General features: G+C 39.2%; 1 protein-coding gene across 1 annotated transcript in view; it reads left to right on the top strand.

The window, feature by feature from the left end:
* Window positions 1-13,722, top strand: part of FHOD3 (formin homology 2 domain containing 3) — a 365,756-nt gene extending 352,034 nt beyond the window's left edge. The window contains exon 29 of the mRNA XM_042808981.1: window positions 8,350-13,722. Within this exon, the coding sequence (XP_042664915.1) occupies window positions 8,350-8,432 (83 nt within the window). The 3' untranslated portion in view covers window positions 8,433-13,722. The remainder of the gene's footprint in view (window positions 1-8,349) is intronic.
* The last annotated feature ends 710 nt before the right edge of the window (window positions 13,723-14,432 follow it).

Below are 14,432 nucleotides of genomic sequence, written 5' to 3'. Positions count from 1 at the left end.
AGTTTGGAGCAGATAATTGAATCAGAATTTAATCCAATATTTGAATGAAATGAATTGATCAAAATTATTTGTGATGTTTAGAAAAGAGACAGGAGAGGCATAGAATCATAGAATGGCTTGGGTTGGAAGGGACCTCAAGGATCATCAAGTTCCAACCCCCTGCCACAGGTAGGGCCACCAACCTCCATATCTAATACTAGACCAGGCTGCCCAGGGCTGCATCCAACCCAGCCTTGAATGCCTCCATGAAGTCTTATTCTTTTGTTAGATGTTGGAATCACACGCTAGCCCCAAAACATACCTGCTAATCGACCTCTGGGATATAGATACGTCTCATAAAGATTTAATCATTTATCTGTGTAATGACTTGTGGAGAGTAAAACATTCTTACAGTCTTTTTGGTGAAATGGATCTGAGACATGACTCAGGTAATCTGTCAGATTTGTACAAGGGGACTGTGGAGGAGATAGGAGTTGAATCAATATTATGTGAATCCTAGACAAATAAGCTCAGGGCTGATGGATTAAGTTTAACAGTATAACATCCCAGATCAGGTATTTCTGCTAAATTCCACCTTCAGTAAAAGTGAAATGGGAGTAAGCATGCTGTCATCATGTGCCAAAATAAGGGAAAGAACTCTGCCAAAGGACCAGGCTTGGAAACAGGTTTTAAACAAGTTTTAATAACACATGCGGTGCTGCTTTGGAATAGACATGTTTGTAAGCAAACAAAATAATAGGTGGGAGTCTATTTGAATCCGGAAGTGTGTAATTTTTGTTTGGAAATCACAGTGTGCTTCGGTTAACTTTTTCTTCTTTTCTTTCTTTTTTTTTTTTCATTATTTTTTATTTTCATGTCACTTCACTTACTTTTTCTGGCTATGAAAAGATACAGAAGTGCCAAAATACCAGGAGGGAGACTGTTCTGGTATTTATGACCAGACTAAAAGCAGGAGTTAATGGAAATTATGCTTAAAAAAAAAAAACAACAGAAACCTTACAAGAAGAAGGTCTATATAAAACACTTTAAAGAATAGCAACTTTACTTAGAATTTGCAATGAATTATTTAGGATTTGAGTAAGAGGATCCTATCAGAAGTTAGAAGAGAGTTAGAGTAATCTAGTTAGTGATGTACATTTATCAACAATTTTTTAGAAAAAGTAAATATTCCACTGATTGTATTAAGTCTGTTTGTCCTCAGTATTGAGCCTTGAGAAGATCAAAACCCAGTTAATAAGAATCTAATTATTGAATGAAAGCAGAATGTGAGATAAAACTCTTAAAGCTCTGGCAGCTGGGAGGTTATCTCCCCGAGATGCCAAGATAGCTTGTCTTTTGGATGCCTTTTAAGTAGTACATTCTTTCATCCTTAGGATGGCACTATCTTTGCAAAAGTGGCAAAACTGCGCTGAATGGCCTACAGTGAAATAATACCAGTAATTTAATAAACAATATTAATAATAATTAATGGGCTTATAGTTGACCACAGTAAATGGTAGCAATGGATGTAACCCATGAGGGTGAGCCCTTTGTAGACCTTTGCCTCACCACTGCCAGAGGCCAATATCAACAGCTATAGGAGAAAGAAATGGACAGATAGAGTTATTCTGTACAGTTCCACATGAAGTATCTTTCGGAACAAAAGATTTCATGAAAGCCTGCTCTAGAAGTCTAGTAAAAAATTACTTGTAAGAGACGCTTAAATTCATTTTCCAGTCACTGTTTTAGAGGAATCTATGAGTCATTTCTGTAATGAGTTTTATTCTGATGCAAATGTTTTTATATGGGGCTCATACTTACTGCTTGAAGCAGCTTTATTTTTCTTATATTGGGAAAGTCAGATCTAAAAGTAACAAACCTGTATCATTAAAATCTCCTTAATTTTTCTTTGGATTATATTACATATTACATTATGAACAGAAGCACAAAGGAGGTGATGTAGGTATAAGGAGAAAACTGCTGCTGCAGTGACTTTCCCTAGTGATTTTAGAGTGACCCACCACTTTGTGTGATCACGTCTTGTCCAGACATGCTGCTTCGTGGAGGAAGAGGTGGCCACAGCTTGGATTTTGGTCTTAGCACAGAATAAAACCCTGGCAAATGAAGCCCGTTGCTCAGCAGAATCCCACAGTGAGCCAGACCATTGCCACATCCTTCTGCTGTGGCTCAGCACTGGGAGAACCAAAAATAAGAGTGATCTGCAACTTTTCCTGCACTTCTAGACAAAGATTTATAGGTGCTGGAATTGTTCTGGCCAACAGTACACTGTTTCTTTTTAGGTGGCATAATTTAAGATATATTTCAAGGCTTTTGAATTTTTGTTACAAGATTTATTCCCAGAATTGGGTTATTGGGTAGTTAAGTTCCAAGTATTAAAAAACTAATGAGTGGTCGAGTTACACATTGTTAGCCTTCTGTTGATAGGATATACATTTTGTTTTTTTTCTTTCTGTAAGTTTCTTTCTGTAAAGCTGTCAAGTTTTACACTGTTACGGAAAGCACTTCATCTGGGACCAAGAGAAGATAAGGAGGTAGAAGATTACTCTACAAGTCTCCTTATAAAAGAAGTGCAGTAACAGACATGGTGTCTCATGCAGTTTTCTAGAAGACTATTGTGATACCATAGCTGCCAAAGAGAGCCCTCTGCTGCCACGAAGAAGTGTAACACGAGGATCTATCTCTGTAAGCAGGAATTTGCACTTAAATGCAAGTGTCAGATGCATCTTTGTTAGGAGAATTAAAAAAAAAAAAAAATGCTTCACACAAAGCTACTACACATTTATCTTGCCTCAGTCATAAAGTGTGCATATGTATGTGTGTATATATATGGCTTTCTCTAGGCAGAACAATGCCACCTGATCAGCATAACTACAGGATTGTTGTGATTATAGTTATTTTTAATCTGATGGGCCTGTGGAGCTGATTCCTTGTGCTGTTGTGTTTTCCAGCACAAATTCCTGATGGAGGCAATTGATCTGAGTTCCCCAGAACAGTGTATTCAAACATGGTCACACTTCCCTGCCAAGTCACTCCTGAGCACTTTGTTTATAAGCCTAAGCTACCCCCTTAGTGAAAATGTTACTTAGTCATATATCACTTTCAAACAGACTTCAAGTAATTTTAAACTTTGAAAATGGAATTTAAAGGCTAAGTGTCCAAAGGGCTTGTGCTAGATAGCTTATTTTCTGTATCCTATTTCCTGCCTTTTTTGTCCTGTGCATTGTTAATGTATGGTCTAGTCTTAGATAGTGCTTACATTCAGACTCAGTTGTTACTGAGCTCTTTATTCTTGATACTTCACCTATTAATAGTGGAATCACTTCTGATTGATGGGTTTAAATGGGAGAAATGATGAAAGAGGTGGCAGCACGATTGCTTTTAATTTAGTTCACAGAACTCCTAAAAATTAGAGTCTATTTTTTGTCATGGGAAGTTTTCAAGAAAGGAGTTATGTCCTTCTCTTTTCCTTACTTTTAGGACTTCTTAAATGACTATATGTGAAATAAGCTGGAAATTCCAGTTTCAACTACATGTCAATATTACTTTAAAAACAGTATCTTCATGCTATTTTATTTTTGCTCCTTAAATCGTAAGCCACCCAGAGAGGAACAAGTTAGAGTATGTCACTTTGTCCATCAACAGTGCCAAACTCCTCTTTATGTCACAGATAGCCTGGTGGTGGTTGCGCTACTGTTTCTTGTTAGGAGAGACTTGTGCCATCAATGAAGCAGAACGGCAAGGCAGTCATACACTGTCTCCTGGAGCTCTAAGTGAGGCAAAGACTATGTATCAGTTGGCTTTACTTCTTCGGAGAGGTTCCTGCAAAAACTCACCTACAAATCACTGTAAGAAAATCTCCACACGTCATCCTTTTACTATATTTTTTTTTTTTACCAATCCATGCCTACTCATATTGTGCAATGATATATGTGTTACTAAGGATAAGTATGGCTTATGTAGACAGTGACATAATAATACACAAATGCAGAAAAAGATAAAAAGGAACAAATGTGATCAAGAGTGTTCAGATTGTGCTTTTGTGTTGCAAATTGCCGTTGGCAAACTCACTGCAGTAAAGTCCGAGGCAATATAATGAATATATGAGAAAAAAGACCAGGTGTGCAGGCTGCATTTTCAAAAGGTAACAGAAAATAAAATTAAGATGCATGAAAAGAAATGATATGGTGGAGCTAGTCTGTATTGCCTCTTATAATCTGCTTTCTTGCTGTCCTATGTGATTTGCAGCCACCTAGAATTTTCTTTGTGCCACATAGCAAGTAGCAGCTGCGTTACCTTTGCATCTGGGCCTGGAGGAAAGTTCTGTGGCTGCCACATCTTTTTATAGTAAGAGGGAATGAACTCTGCAACTTCTCAAGGAGGAAAATGGTCCTATCTATGCAGAGAATATTCTGCATTGCAAATGACTTTGCCATACAAGTGTTATATACACATTCCAGAATCCATTGCAAATGTAAGAATAAATGTCACCAGGCAGATTATTCTTGACTGTTGCATCTTGAAAAATAAGAAATTAAACAGCAACGACAAAGTAGGAGGGAAAATCAGGAGCACCGTTTGCCTTCTAAAGAGCCATCTGCCCCTCAATCATAGTATCTGACAAAACTACACTTAGGGAATCGCCTGTTTAAAAACATCCCCACTTTCTTTGAGGACCGTATGTCTATGCAGATTCTGACCCAGCGGGCATAGTCAGATTCATCAAGTTCCTCATAAGCACATTGCATTCTGCCAAGATATAAAATAAAATTCTAGATTTCCTGATTAACAAAGAATATCATACCCTCTGACCCCATAAAAACAACATTTGGTTTCTTGGTTATAGAATCTCAGCAGGCCTTGATTGTGACAAGAGTAGAAGTTATTTTCTCTCTCTGTTATGTTTCTTTAGCAAACATTTTAAAAATTGCTTAAAGAACCTAAAAGGTCATTTGAAAGCCTTAATTTTATTGTCACTGCCTCCAAAATACATTCCATAGCTCAGTTTAATGTGATCTGCAGCAGGCCAAGAGTTTTACAAGCCAAGATATTATGTCTAGTCCAGTCAGAGACACGACAGAGTTCACTGCAAAGGGGAGAGTGAAGATCTAGTTTGAGAAATGTAATTTTGCAATGCCTATAAAACATGGAAGGAAAATATCTCTCCGCATTCAATTCCGATGACTGAATGTGTCCATGACCTCTCCCAATGTGAAGGAGCCTTACCAAATACATGAGAAAAAAGAAAAAAGTCCAAGGACATCTATCTAACAACATGTCACAGGGTTCATCCACCTCCCTGAGTAGTTCCTGCTCCTGTAGGTAGCTCGGCTGCCTTATGGCTTCCTCACCCATAAGCCTTCGCAGTCCACCAGCCAGTGCAGACAGCAGTGAATAACTCTCCTGTGCTACTTTTGATGTGCATCCATCAGCTGTATTGTCCAGTGAGGAAAAGCACTGTGAGTAAATTGCACATACTGCATGTGATTTTTATACAAAGATACCGATACCCTTTATCAGGCCACTTGCATCTCCCTAACTGCAAACTCCTGCAAACTGCAAGTGGATTCATCTATGTCTGGTTGGCTGAGAGCGAGAATTCAGTCATTTGAGTCTGGACTGTGATTCTGTCAGCTGTTATCCTTCAGGTTGCCTGCTGATGGTGGACAGCTTGAATCTTGCAAATAGCCACAGTACTTTGCTGCACTTGGCCTCACATGCTTAGTTTATACAAGTCAGCAGCTGACTGTGTTTATGGGAACCATTCTGTCACTGGCAAGTTCCTTCACCTCTTTGCTTTTTATTAACCATTTGCTTGACAGTCTTGTTAGGACTGCCAAACTCTTGCATCATTCGGAGCTGTTTTCTCAGAACTGCTGCCCTTAAAAGCTCAGGTCACTGAGTTGTCTTAAATCCAAGTTATCTTTTTCTGTATCATAAGAGAGAACTGGATAAGTAAGAACAGTGAACTGAGGGATGCAAAGAGACTATTTTGTTTAATTGCAGCTACGTGTGTCTCAGCAATTCACTGAGTGCTGTCATTCTTATTTGCTTAGCAGTGGCACAGAAGGTATAAACCAGGGGTTGGCATCTGTTGGGTGAGGTGTGTGGCAGGCCCAGGACAAGGCACCTGGCCATGTCACATGCTGCGTTACAGGAATTTTTAGTCATCCAAGGGTCATATGCAAGGCTCTCTGACAAGGGCATAATACATTCGGTAGATCTGCATCTGGAGATTCAGAGAATTCTTGTTTATTTAAACAAGAAAATGTTGTTTCTGCCCTTGTTTGTTTTTCATGAAGATGGTTTCTGCTGTGGAATTTTAGCTCCTGATTATGGCTTTTTAAAGGAAGCTCGTGCAAGTATTTTAAGAGACCGATGTGATATTGTAAATCCATTTAGCTTTTTCTAGTAAGTTAATAATTCCATGACTTGGGCTTGGCTGGTACCTTAAAAGCTCTACTTTAAATCAGTGTATGTGGTTCTCTTAACATCCCTGCAGTGTTGACGGCTAAGCTAGCTGTAATACCTTCTTTGCTCACGTATTACAGAGTGTACAGAAAAAAAAAAACGATCTGAGAAGTTGATAAACTGCTAGGTGAGCAGTTCAGGGTAATCTTTACTTGTAATGAGAGAAAAAATTCAGCTGCAGCTTTCTTGTATTTGTTCTTTTGCTACTGGTGTATTTAATTTGATAGAGAAATACACGTTGTAGGATTCACTGAGGCCGTAGAGTCCAAAGGTCTTACACTTATATCTGAAATTGAACGTTTGTTATTAGATATTCAAATATCTGATCTGAGAAACAGAAAACAGTGCCAGCGATGTGGAGTGATGCAAAACTCTGTGCTGGGTGTTCTGAATCTTGGAGACCAGAGCATTTTCAAAGTGTTTTGCTCTTCTGATAGCACTTGTTTAGTTTTAACTCACTTTGACTTCATGAGTTGCATTTAACACTATGTTGCTTTAACCTAAGCGTTGTTAAACTTGGAAGATATTGCTGATCCCTATTGTAGAAAAAAGTGGCTGTCAAGAAACGCTGCCATGCAGACCTCTGGTGATCTATAGTCATTTTTCAGACGCTGCAGGAGATAGGATTTAATCTTGAAAAGAAACTTTCAAGCAACAGTTTGGTAATGGTGGAACAATTATACATTTGGTACTCACATCTCAGTTAATTAAACTCAGCAACTGGTGGAAATGGTTTGTCTATTACACATAGGTCATGTTTGTCCTACCTGCATTGTGTCAGATGTAGATATGCCATCTTTCGCCCTTCCGTTATCTCCCTGTTTATGATACTGATCCATCTATTTCTCTCACTCCCACCAGACCCTTGAATGTGACCACCCAGTTTCAGTTACATGGAGACAATATCCTTGGAAGTTAGATGTCTGAATTACACTAGATGATAGCAATGCAAGAAGTTCTTAACCACCACCTGTAATTCCTTCCTTTAGCTTTTCCTCTAGTCTTAATTATTTTGAAAGTGAATATATTTTGTTCAGTGTAGTCATTGTTTATGTTATGCATGCAGCTTAAACTTTTAAATGTGCATCTTCTACTTAAGGAATATCAAAGTTTGGAGTGAACACCTTGCTTGCATCTTGAGCTAAGTATATTTATCTGAAAATCATGGCACTAGGAAACCAAGGAAAAGACTTAGATTTCTGAGTAAAGAATGTAAATGCGAATTTTAAAAGTTTTATGTTATAGCTGCTGTTCAGAGCTCTTCATAGGAAAGTAAGAAATGAAAATTTGACCAAGATTTATCACTCAAATTCATATAAAATTATGTACTCCACTAGTGACAAAGATGATCAGATGGGGTCTGCGATGAGGGAATATGACAGAAGAAAAAGGAGTGTGTATGAGCACATTATTTGTAATGATTTTAATTGACTATATAATTATTACTTATTACTTATTTTAAATCTTTTATCTGTGGGCAGTTTATTTTTGTATCTTAGAATGGTCACAAAGGATTTAACAGTGATAAATTCAATTGAGCCCTATAAAGATCCAGAAGGTCTTTTAAAAATTCTTTATGAGATAATGGGGCACACGATACCTTCTGTGGACTGAGAATCCGCTCATAAAGTCGTAGAGCAAAAAAAAATAGTCTTAAAATGCTGTGATATTTATCCTGAGAATTCTTTATTGACTAACTGACAGTGACAAATGGTTTTCCCCTGACTTTTTGGAGTTGCGTAGCAGCTCTCGATCTGATTCAGTATGCACATTAAGTGTTTTTCAGCTGAAATTCTCCTGTAATTATCATTTTTAATCGTTTGCATTTTCTTTTTGTTTTATTTATTATTTTCCCTCCTTTTGGAATTTACGGCCATGCAGTGAGAAGGACACTAAAGAGCGGACTGACACCAGAAGAAGCCAAAGCGTTGGGCCTCATCAGCACCTCTGAGATGCAGGTTTGACATCCCAGAGGCGGCGACGAGAAGAGCCGTCCGAAACACGCGGGCTGACAACCCTTCGGTGTGGAATTGTCGCGCCAGCCTTGTCTGCTGCTCCCAACATCCCATCTTCTGTTAGTTCAATTTTAATAAGCAACAAAAAGTGGAAACCCACAGCCAAGGCAGGAGGAGGGTATGCCGCGGCTCAGCACAGCATCCTGACAGTAGCTAGGGAAGCACATGAGTGCTTGTAGGTGAAAGCATGTGGCTGCTTTTCTCATGGTGCATTGATGTGGGTAGGAGGGGCCTTTCGCTGAGTTATCCGTCATTATGTGAGTTGTGTTTGCGTTGGCTTTCCTTGTGCCCCGTTTTAGTCATTGTAAATGTATGGCATTTTGTCAATGCAATGAACAGTCCTTAAAGAAGCAAAATAACTCCTGTTACAGCAACCCTGATTTTCCTGAAGCTGATTCATTAAGCAAAGATGCACGGTCTGTGCAACCCTGTGGTTTGTTTTATTTTGCCACCAAAGAATGTAAAAATGTATGTGTACCTTTGTATTTGTACAGAATGAATGTGTGGATATATGTGCGTGTATCTATACACAGTCATGGTGTGAAGTCATGCTCCTGCTGAAGCCAGCTGGACCGTGACTGTCACGCTGGGGCCTTACCCCTCCACCAGGACAGGAGGAAAAGAATGTCTTTTTGTAGAAACTCAATGTTATTCAATGGGATTCATCCTGTGGGGTAGAAAGTGGGCTGCAGTACAAGCAGAGTGAGTAGGATCCTGAATTCATGTGTATTAATACATGCTCATACTGTACATAGCACCATGGACACAGAGGAGAGGTCACAGAATACTTCTCTCTTGATGAGCTTTGGCTATGCTGTCCATTTGTACAATTTCAGAGAAACCTGCGCCTACAATTTACACACTCAGCAAATACATTCTGATAGTAACATCAGGAAGTTTCGTTTACTTGCCTGTGCCCTTCATGCTGCTTTTCTCTGCTGCAAGATAATGTGGTGATTTATTTCAAAGTAATTGATCTGAACGTGGAATGGCCCTGCTAAGAGCCTGCTGTGGTTTTGCTGTTCTTTACTCTTTGTTTTTTTTTGTGAGTTTTTTTGTGATTATCCTTGATGCAAGTGGAGAGGGTACCACAGTGAACACTCCAGTATGCTTGCCCTTATCTCACCGTTCGATAACAGACTTTTCGTAGCTGCCCTCAGCGTGTGTATTTGGAGAACTTTAGTCAGCTCATCTGCCTTTAAGTGGAGGACAAACGCATCAGTGAAGATGGATTTAACACAATCACCCTTGCCAGTACTGAACCATTTTGCAGTTAACAGTAACATAAAAGGGAACTTTTTAAGCCAAAGTTTGTAAATGGCTATCCTCAAGGATGCACAAGATTATCTCTTTCCATTGCCTTAGATTCTAAGATTAAGGAAATGTGTGCCTAGCAGTAGCAGTTGAGGCTTCCTTCAAACCAAATGGCAGGGGAACAGCAGTTTAGTCATGGTAGCAGGAACTAATTCTGATTGCAAAACACACTAGAAAAGTAGGGTTAATTAGTCTACGCTGGGCTTGTAGTGTTATAGCTGTGCTGTTTCTTGTACTCAAGTTAGGTCAAGTACATCTGAAAGTTACTCCACTCTATTTAAGGACAGGATAATCCCAAATTGTAAGAATTAGTGGCACCAAACAGAATAAACCTCTGAAACCTTGATCATTCTTGGTGTCACACTGAATGGAACAATTGGTTAGAGAATCACCCAATGTCCAATTGGTTAGAGAATCAAGTAGCTGACAGCTCTACAACAAGATCTGCAGTGGAGCATACTATATCCATGCTGTCTCCACTCTCAATAGTAACATTTTAGTTTTTATTTGCTGTTGCTTTGGATCTTCACGTGTCAAAGTCTGTAGAGTAAAGAATCACTTGTGAGTAAAAGTTCTTAAGGGTGGTATTGAGTTGGATATGATTTTCCCCTCTGTTAAAAAGTCAGTTTTATATGCAAGCAGAAGGCAGCGGTTTTGTAATTAATAAAATGTGTTGTGTGTTAGAAAGCTATGAAAAGGAAGGCTAGGAAACAGAAAGAAGTGGCATATAACTGTCTCACTATAAAATAAGCAAGACCTACTAGCATCTGGAGTTTAAAGTGGATCTTTATGTGCTGCTTTCTACTATGAACTTTAGAAATTTCTCTTGAGGATGTTTTAAACAAAGAAATGAAGGTAATGGGGGTTTGTGGAGGTCTTTGAGGTCTGACATGAGGAAGACAACTTGAATGTAATAGTTTTGTCGAGCTGTTATACCTGTTAAGTGATAAAAGAAGCCCAAATGCAACAAAATGTATTTAGATTGGCAGAGGTTCTGTATATGATTGGAGAGAATCACACATCTTTAAAAGTCAGTATTTTAACTAAAATTTGCTCAATGTGCAAAGTGGTTAGCTTTTTGTGACCACTTGCTAACTGGAAATAGACTTGTGTCATTTAGATTTAGCACAATAGCTGTGCGTGAAAGAATAATATTGCTCATGAATTATTAATAGTTGGACTTAGGTATTTCCCAGAAATATTGAAAAAAAATGTGCAAAATTTCATATGCTGCTTACCAAGGAAAAATTTAAATATCGTGAACAGGGTTAGAATATGGTCAGGAAAAAATACCCATTTATTTCAGATTCTTTGGATACAAGTCTGTACATGTGAAGCGTACTATTCCTTATCCATTCTTCCATTATGGTTGATTTTCTGTGTTTTTTGCTTCATCTTCTGCTCTCTACCTGTAAAACTGATACCAGATTTTCTGAAGGACAACTTGGTCTTGTTTATGCAGTAATATGCAGTAAGGTTAATCTGAGGTTGTCAGTGTTTACTGCAATGAGGTGATCAAAAGCAGGAGAAATATAGTAACTACAAGAAAGTTTTCTTCAGTTCAAAATGGCCAGGAGCCCAATGTGCTAATACTGAAGGTGGCATTATTTCCTCTTGCATCTGCTAGCACTTCCTGATTTGGGGAATAACGTTTGTTCCCCATCATCTAACCAGTGGATTCCAGATGAAATGGAGGAATTGGCATTGTCTGTGTGCCTCTTTCTGTCTGATGATCTTGCAGCCTTCAGAGTTTGAGTTACGGCCTGTCCCTTCAACATCCAGAGAGATCACCATAAGGATACAGCAGTTGTTTTATAGTACATATGAGATGAGGATAGGTTTTGTGACAAACAGAAAGGTCTTAGAAACCTGATGTAGCTGTTTCTCACTTAGAGATCCATTAAGGCTAGTTTACAACACTTGCAACCGTAGTAACTCCCATACTCACCTTTTATACAGAACCAGTCAGTTGCAAATTTAGTGCCCAGAGTTTTGAGTGTCCTCAGAGTTCTCAGGGTCGCCGATGGTGTTCATTTCAGCACCCATCTGCTGTCAGTAACTTGTCTGCCTGTCTACCACCCTAATACCTTCCTGATTTGGATGCCAAGTTAAACTTTAGCATCTGAGATAGGTGCCAGAGGGAAGCTGTCCTCACTTCCTTGTCTCCCTTGCTGCTTAAAAGTAGAATGTACATAAATACTTTGTAGTCCCTCAGTCCCAACCAAGGGATAGCTTCCAGTAGCAGTGATGGGGCTGTGATAAAGAAACTCCCCCAGGGAATGCCATGTTCCACAACTGGAAAAGAAAAATCCCTCACAACAATGAAAAGCATCACTCTTCACCTTTTGGTGAGTCTAGGCACCCGCCTCATGGATTGCAGTTGTTTTATAACCCATTGCCTGCCACATGTGACCCTCCTGCTTGATAAACCACTACCTATAATCTAAAACCAATAATAAAATGGTTTTTAATGAGGGTCTTTCTTGCTCTTGTTAATACTGGAAACAGTGTCAAAGGCAGTGTTCGAAATATGTTTTTTTTTCTCTCTTTTGATCTCCTTTTATTGCAGATCTCTAATTGACTCTGTCAGCAAAATAAGGCATCAGATTTGTGGGTAGACAAGTCTTTGTGTTACACTTAATAGAAAGTTACATGGAGTATCTAGATAGGCTCTCACATCTCAGTGTAACAAATTTGGAGTGAGAGCGTGGCTGCCAGTAGGGCCTGTTGCAAGGTGCTCTCTTCCTTCCACACCAGCAGCGGCATTCCTTCTGTCAGGTGTCCCCTCTACACTGCTGTCCCTGGTGGCACAACAAAAACAAGTGTCCATCCAAAAATGCTCTTAGAGTGCTGCGCAGTGGTTGTTTTCACAACACTTTGACTTCACTCGGATGCAGTGGGGGACAAGGAGGCAGCCCTGCAACTTCGCTCCCATTGTCCATGCAGACAGTGGACACATAGCCTGCCTGTAGCTCATGGATGAGCAGAGGGCATGGTGTCCCAGAGCTCTCATCCTCTCTCCCTTTCTCTCCTGTGTGCTCACTGCACGCACACTGCTCCTCTCACAGCCTTTGGGATGGGTGTTGCGTGCGGGTGTAGACAGAGAGCGTAACCCCAAGCAGCATTCATATGGCCCTGGGGTTCCAGCATCTGGACTCCGGAAACACTGTCTAGGCTGTAAGGGCTGTGACTATTGATGTTTTTCTGCAGGGAAAACTGCCAGGTACTTACAGGCTCTGAAAGAAAATAAACTGAAGCGTTTTCATAAGGGAAAAATGTTTGGTTATGGAAAACTATTCAATCTGATTTGCAAACTCTTGAACAACACGTGAGGCCGGGGCAACAGCTGGCGGAACTGGCATCACAGATGCAATAGCAGGAGGTTTTTGGCGAGCAGCTTAGTAATTCCATAGCAAGTACGTCAAAAGGAGTTTCTGAGACATTGTATAGTTTTATGTTTATGAAAAAAAAAAAAAAAAAAAAGAGTTATTTCTAATTAGTCCATTTCACATTGAGTGGCAGATAGAAATATATTTTGTTTAATCACTAACACAGAGGCTTCTGTGAAAGAAAAGGTTTATTTGTAGCATTGGGTGCATTTCACCTTTTTAAAGACTGTCTTTGCGCATATAGTGTCCTTTCTGTGAGCTGGGAATTGTAAAAAAATGTAAAGTAGAAAAGGACGTGTTTCTTAGACGAAGGAGAAATACTGTAAAATTGTGTAAATGTCACTGCTCATGTTTTCGTGTTCTGTGTAGCATAGTGTAAAATAGGCTTCCCAGCAGTGTTATTCTGTGAATTGTAATTTAAAAAACAAGCCATGCATGGTCAGAGATATTATCAACAAGTCCTTCTGTTTTGTTGGGTTTTTGTTTGTTGTTTCCTCATTTTAGGTAAATTTGTTTTGTGTTAAATTTAATTGTCCGTGAAACTGCATTTTTGTTTCTCAGTTTTATTTCATAAAGAACTTGAATTACTCTTTAATATTTTACTACACACAAAGCTCACCTACAGTTTGTATTCATCGTTCAGAAGCTTTGTCACACGTAGTGTAAACTGGGAGAGTTTTCTTTTTAACGCACCCCTTGGCTGCCTCTTGTCTTCACACTCTTTTCTCTTTACTGTCTGGAAAGATGCAATCACATTTTTTTTTCTTATTTTTTTTTCTTTTTTTTTTTTTTTCTGTGCCATGCAGGGTCAATTTGGAAAACTGACCACAGACCTGTGTCCAAAATTTCTTGATATAAGTAGTTGAAGAGCTCACTTCTACAGCATTATGTAAACACATCATGCAATAAAGCTTTGTAAAGCAGTGGCTGTACTAGTCCTGTTTTTGTTGGTGGTGCCAATGGTGGGACCTTTGGTGAGAAATGAGTGGGAAGGAAGCTCATGGGTTGGTTTCTTCATATCCTCTAAGTACTCTGCAAAGCCAACACATAGATTGCAAAACAGCTATTGTTAAATCACCTGGGTGGTCTGAGCATGAAGAAGGGATCTTTTACTCCTTCTTCCACAGTTTGAATCCAATTCCTAATCAGGAGCGAAGAAAATGAAAATGTGTCTCTGGTTCTCAAGGGTTTCCATAATCTAACCCTACAAGTCTTCACTGAATATAGAGAGTTACTGTGTGCTGCC

The sequence above is a fragment of the Centrocercus urophasianus genome, unplaced genomic scaffold, assembly GCF_019232065.1.
Source record: "Centrocercus urophasianus isolate 14NV4802_14NV808 unplaced genomic scaffold, USGS_Curo_1.0 seq_11, whole genome shotgun sequence".
Classification (NCBI taxonomy): domain Eukaryota; kingdom Metazoa; phylum Chordata; class Aves; order Galliformes; family Phasianidae; genus Centrocercus; species Centrocercus urophasianus.
Note: the sequence above shows the minus strand (reverse complement) of the source record. Positions and strands in the feature narration are given on the sequence as shown.